The 6,000-nt window shown below is 41.6% G+C and overlaps 1 protein-coding gene across 2 annotated transcripts in view; it reads left to right on the forward strand.

The window, feature by feature from the left end:
• The window catches only part of DDC (dopa decarboxylase), a 48,802-nt gene extending 46,848 nt beyond the window's left edge, over positions 1–1,954 (forward strand). For both annotated transcript variants that reach the window (XM_082195552.1, XM_082195553.1), the window contains exons 13-14: positions 667–768; positions 1,453–1,954. In XM_082195552.1, the coding sequence (XP_082051678.1) occupies positions 667–768; positions 1,453–1,659 (309 nt within the window). In that variant the 3' untranslated portion in view covers positions 1,660–1,954. The remainder of the gene's footprint in view (positions 1–666; positions 769–1,452) is intronic.
• Positions 1,955–6,000: the final 4,046 nt, after the last annotated feature.

Below are 6,000 nucleotides of genomic sequence, written 5' to 3' on the forward strand. Positions count from 1 at the left end.
GTCAGGATTCTGTTTGCTGCCAACCTCCTCCAGACACTCACACAGGAGAATCACTGCCTTCACTGGTTCTGATTTAAAAGAGAGGTAGAGCTGGATATCATCCGCATACTGATGAACACCCAGCCCAAACCCCCTGATGATCTCTCCCAGTGGCTTCATGTAGATGTTAAAAAGCATGGGGGAGAGGACAGAACCCGAGGCACCCCACAAGTGAGAGCCCAGGGGTCTGAACACTCATCCCCCACCACCACTTTCTGGACACGGCCCAGGAGGAAGGAGCGGAACCACTGTATGACAGTGCCCCCAGCTCCCAGCCCCTCTAGACGGTCCAGAAGGATGTTATGGTCGATGGTGTCAAAGGCCGCTGAGAGATCCAGCAGAACTAGGAAACAGCTCTTACCTTTGTCCCTAGCCTGCCGGAGATCATCAACCAGTGCGACCAAGGCAGTTGCAGTCCCATGAAGGGATCCAAATGGTCCGCATCCTCCAGGCGTGCCTGGATTTGTTCAGTAACCACTCACTCAATCACCTTCATGCATTCATGAGACTTAAGCATGTTTGTTATATGAAGCTGGTTATCTCCCAGAAAGAATGTCAGTTTTTCGGTTCTCCTGCTTCTGCTTCTTTTGATGGATTTTGTTTTATAACTTTTCATTATCATTTTAGCATGTTAAGCTGGCACATGAATTTAAGGACTTGGTGTTGCAGGATGATCGATTTGAGATCTGTGCTGATGTCATTTTGGGACTGGTGTGCTTCCGACTAAAGGTAAACTTGCAGTAATTTCCAGCTCTTATATTATTTGTTGCGACTTAGAGGCCTCAAATTTCAAAAGCCACAATCTCCCAGCACTACTTTCTGGTGATGACACTACTGTAAGACACATTTTTGTATGCCTTCCTCCTCCCCCCCCCCGCCCCCCAGACACATATTTTCAATGCATTTCAACCATAAAACATGTGGTTTTTGTATACATTTTGTGCACCAAAACTGCATTGCAAAATCTGGAAACTGCATTATCTGATGAAGAGGTCTGATCTGTAATTAAGTTTGGGACCTTCAAATTGGGTCACTCGGCTGTGAAAAGCAGAATGAACTTTAAGCCTACCCTGGAATGTAATTTTAGCATGCAGTTTTAACATGGGATTTTAGTAAGTATAAATGTTTTTAAATGGCTGATTATATAGGTAAACTTGTTTTTAATGTGTGTTTTTCTTTTGTACTTTTAATGAATATTTTAGGTTGCCTTTTGTAAACTGCTTAGGGGACTTTTGTCTGCATAAGTGCTATATAAATGTTACTAAAAATAAATAAATATGGGTGTGGCTTACTCCAGATTGAGTCATGTATCTGCAGGCTGAAGGTTGCCCACCTAAGATGGTCCTGGCAGAGCTACCAGAATGACGTGTGTGATGTGAATGACCACTCTTGCCTGTTTTATCTTTATTCTAGGGTACTAATGAACTGAATGAAGCACTACTTAGAAACATAAACGCTTCCAGGAAGATTCATCTTGTTCCCTGTAACCTGAGAGGGAAATTTGTGCTGCGTTTTGCAGTTTGCGCCCGCACCGTGGAGTCTGCCCATGTTCAGTTTGCCTGGAAGCACATTACGAAGTTGGCCGGGGAACTTCTAAAAGCACAGAAGCAGCAAGATTAATGGCTAAAATTCACTTGAAGATTTAAGGAATTAGGAAGGACAAACTGTAGCGATGAATTATTTCGCTTCTGGCATGACTGATACATGCAAAACTACCATAATCAATCTGTGCTGCTATAACCCAAATCCAGGAAGTATGTAGATAAAAACACTAAGCACTGCTTTCCTGGATCAGTCCAGGTTCCTTATGGTCTGGCATTCTGTATCCAAGAGCCCCAGTCAGATGCCTGTGAGGCCCCTCAAGCACTGACAGCCGCCTCCTGTCGTTTGTTGCCAGTGTCTGGAATGCAGAAGGATATACAGTGGTGCCCCGCAAGACGAAATTAATTCGTTCCACAATTTTTGCCGTCTAACGAATTTTTCTTCTTGCGAAGCATGGTTTAAACGGCTTAACAAAGTCGCAAGATGTTTTCGTCTTGCGAAGCAAGCGCATAGGGGAATTCGTCTTGCGAGGCAAATCGCGAATGAAAAAACCTTTCGTCTAGCGAGTTTTTTGTCTTGCGAGGCATTCGTCTTGCGGGGCACCACTGTACTGGTTCTGTGCATGGCAGTTCCATTTAGGAATCGTGGCTAATAATAATTTCTCACAAACCTTCCCTCTATGCATTTGGTCTAAAAGCGTGTGGGCCCCACACTTCTAAGCCACCCCTTTAGCTTGTGGCAGGTGGAATCAGTACGCAGGAAAAGCAGACAAGATTAAAATCTTTGTGTGTTTTTTTTAAAAAAACTCACAAGCAATCATTTTGTGAAGGGTATGAGAGGAGGTAGTAAAGAATAGAAATGGTATCATAGCTGATACTGTTCAGATTGAAAATCAAAAATATATGGAAAACTTTTGGGGGGTTTGTGAAGCTCACTTAATTGTTCCCTTTTCCAGACTATTGAATCACTCACTTTATTTTTGATATTTTCAGAGTTGAGAATTCCTGCGTAGTTTCCTAGGTTGTTTCAAGGTTGCTACCCTGAAGGAGCAATCCTTGTTTCAGTGGACAGGCATTCTTGCCCAGCTCCTCTCGTATACCTGAATCACACCCATCATGGCATATCCTTGCTGCTTACGGCAGAATGTTTGCCGTGTCTCTTGGTCCAAAAGAAAGAAATAGCTAGTCTTTTTTCTTTGTTTGCTAGTCACCACAGCCTCCTTGGTTTTGTGAAAGGAACAAAACCTGGTCAAATTAACTGTTAGTTATCGCAAGAACATTTATTGGATAAACACATCCTTTAGAATCATGTCGAAAAATGTATTTGCCATTATGGTAGTTTTGCTAGTATTGGACAAGCTGTTGATGACACGTACAAAATCTGAATTAAGAAAGTATTAATAACACAGCTATATCTAACACCCTGATTCTAAGTACATTACAGTGAAGCAAGTTTATTTCTGCGTAGCTTTCATTGAAATATTGATCTGGATTGCTGTTGTAATTCTCAAATGTGCTTGTGTGTATTGATTCACAATTCAGTATCTGGGTAGGTACAGGCAACTCCATTTGTGTGCAATTGGCACGCACACGACCACTGACACATGCATTGTTATCGGCACCACAGGACAGGGACAGGGCGGTGGTGGAGGGGGCAGCCTTGCGTGTGTCCCACTGATGCACACGGTGCCTCAGAATGCAACCGCTGCGTACCTGGGGAGTTGCCAGTGGCCACCTCAAGTTCTTCAGTGTTTAACTCTGAATAACTGGCAAGCTTGGTTTGTGACTGTATTTCTCTGAATTGCACGTGGGGCTAACTTGTTTTGAATAGTCTGTCATACAAAAAGCTATTTCCACACAGAAAACTGTACGCACACCCATGGCGAGTATACGAATAGTTTAGAACCGTTCTTTTGGCATCTAATTTTCTATGTGCAAATAATTAGTTTTCAATCATGTAAGACTTTGTCTAGAGTTGGAAGTTATACAACCCAGAAACAAGATTACCATGTCATTGAGAAGTAGGCCCTAGTTAAGCTAAGCAATACACACAATTATGGTTAGTTTGCTTTTAAGTTTTTATCACTAGATGCATCAAAACTCTAATAATTAGAAACCAGTACGCCTGTGCCTTTGATACCTGGCTTGCGTGGGAGAGGGGCAGGGGGAGGATTGGTTGGTTGGGGGGCATTGCTGTTGTTGAGCTTTGATTTGATTTTTGGATCTTTATTTTGGATCTTATGATTTATGTGGAAATTGTTCAGTTTTGATGCTTCATTTATTGTTTACGACTACTTTTGTTCTGTGTGTAGTTCTGTTGTTTTTTATGTTGCAAGCTGCCTTGAGCGTGGTTTGAACTGTGGAAAGTCAGCATACAAACAAAATGGTTGATCAAGTGATTCACAGAATTGTAGAACTGTAGAGTTGGACAGGAGCAAGGGGGTGTTCTAGTCCAGCCCATGTGGGGCTTGAACCCACAACCTTGAGATTAAGAGTCTCATGCTCTTCCAGCTGAGCTTGATTGACAGCATATCCCAGAATCCCCTCTGAAGGTTCAGGAAGCCTGCAGTGCATCTCAAGCAAAACAACAAACATTTTGTTGTGTTCTAATTCCCATCTCTAGGTAAATACAAGTTGTTAAATATTGGTATTTTGGTTTGCTACATTTTAAAATCTGTATAGTGCCTCACCTCCCTGTCTCACAGCGGAAACATTAACACATGGACACAAAGTCTGGCTACATCACCACTGTCATTTCTGTACTGGTGTTAAGAAGTCACCATAGCCAATATAGTGGCATTGAGGTGTGGCTGTTGGACGAGGGCAGGGAAGCTCATCTCCCAAACCCCATTTGGCCATGAACCACGTGCCCAAAGGTCAGTCGCTATTTCTCAGTGAGGATGAAATGTGTCGTGTGGAGAAATGGGTGGGAGAGAACTGAGCATGTCTCCTTGATGGGAAGCTAGGCTAGAAACATAATGAATGAATAAAAAGGCATTTCAAGGGAGAACATTTTCATTACCAAAGACATTTGTATACTCCAGATTGTAAAAGAATAGTACTTGTACAACAAATGGATCTTTAATAACCTAGAGCTATTGTGGCATTCCAGATTTCACCATCTATCATGGCTGATAATATTAATTGCCTGTGAACATTTACTGGACAAAAGAATAAACTGCTTCATCTCTCTGAGGTCCTTTCTCATCTTCTTTGCCCCACTGACAGACCAACAGAGTTTTAACAATAAAACACATTGAGCATTTTCTTTAACCGCAATTGATACAGCATCTGAAAGAATTCAGAAACTCATTGAATTCCCTTTCTAGTTCTAAATTAAGGAAATAATTGATTTACAGTATTAGCTGTAGATTATGCTTTATGCCAAGGCAATGTGAAGTTTCTGAAGTTTTCTGTGTGCTCTGGGTACCTAAAACTCTCTGCTCTGATGCTATAGTGAACTCTGTTGTGAAATTGTTGCCGCTGGTTCCCACCATTTAAGAAAATGCTATTTTATTTATTTCTTTTTGCTGACAGGTCTCCTGAGATTTTATAGCTGCACTGACAGGCAGAAATTCAGCAGCTGCCTAGCTGAGCAGGGGGAAACCTGTAACAGTAGTCCTGTCAGGGGGAAAAGGAGACAAGCCGATCAATAGTGATATAATATGGCAAAGGCTTCTTGCATTCAATCTCGTTTAGTGGATAGCTGAAGTGCTGCACTGTTGTGCTTATATTGTCTTATCCACTGCTTGTAAAATGTGTGTGTCTGGACATGCCTGGCACTATTTTTCCACCTATAATCACTCATTCATAGATTTACTGAGCGAGGATCCAATGTGTCTTTTCAGCAAAACCTCACAAAGCTGCTGAAATTATTTATTGTTAGCTGTTATTTTGTAATATCATAAATGCACTTAAGCAGAAAATCAAACCTCAAAGGTACAGTAAGATGAGGAAAAATGATTTGATATTGCAGTGTTCACTCATTTTGTACAAGAAAAATATTTGTGTACAAGAGATTATATATATGCACTTCCTTATCGGTTAATATATTTTAAAATAGATGTTAATTCCGCTATTGTGCATGATATTGTGTATTGCTAAAGTGTATGGCAACACACCAGACTGCATTAAAACTGATGCTGTAAGATTGCATTTCTCTCTTCATTCTTGCTTTCAATATTCTGATGGGGTTTGGCTGGGAGTTTTTAAATTAATGGGTGCTATTATACATAGGCTCATAGCTGATGAAATAAAATGACAGGGGACCCTGATACACTGGCCATGGCTTTGCTCACCAATGAAAATCTACATTCAAGTTGGTTCTGGATCTAATTTTGTAACCATTTCCCCCTTTGACAGGAGGGCCCCTTGCTTTGGTGGGGGTGGTCAGGCCCAAACCCGATGGGAAGGACAGGGC

The sequence above is a fragment of the Podarcis vaucheri genome (genome assembly GCF_965113315.1).
Source record: "Podarcis vaucheri genome assembly, chromosome: 13".
Lineage (NCBI taxonomy): Eukaryota > Metazoa > Chordata > Lepidosauria > Squamata > Lacertidae > Podarcis > Podarcis vaucheri.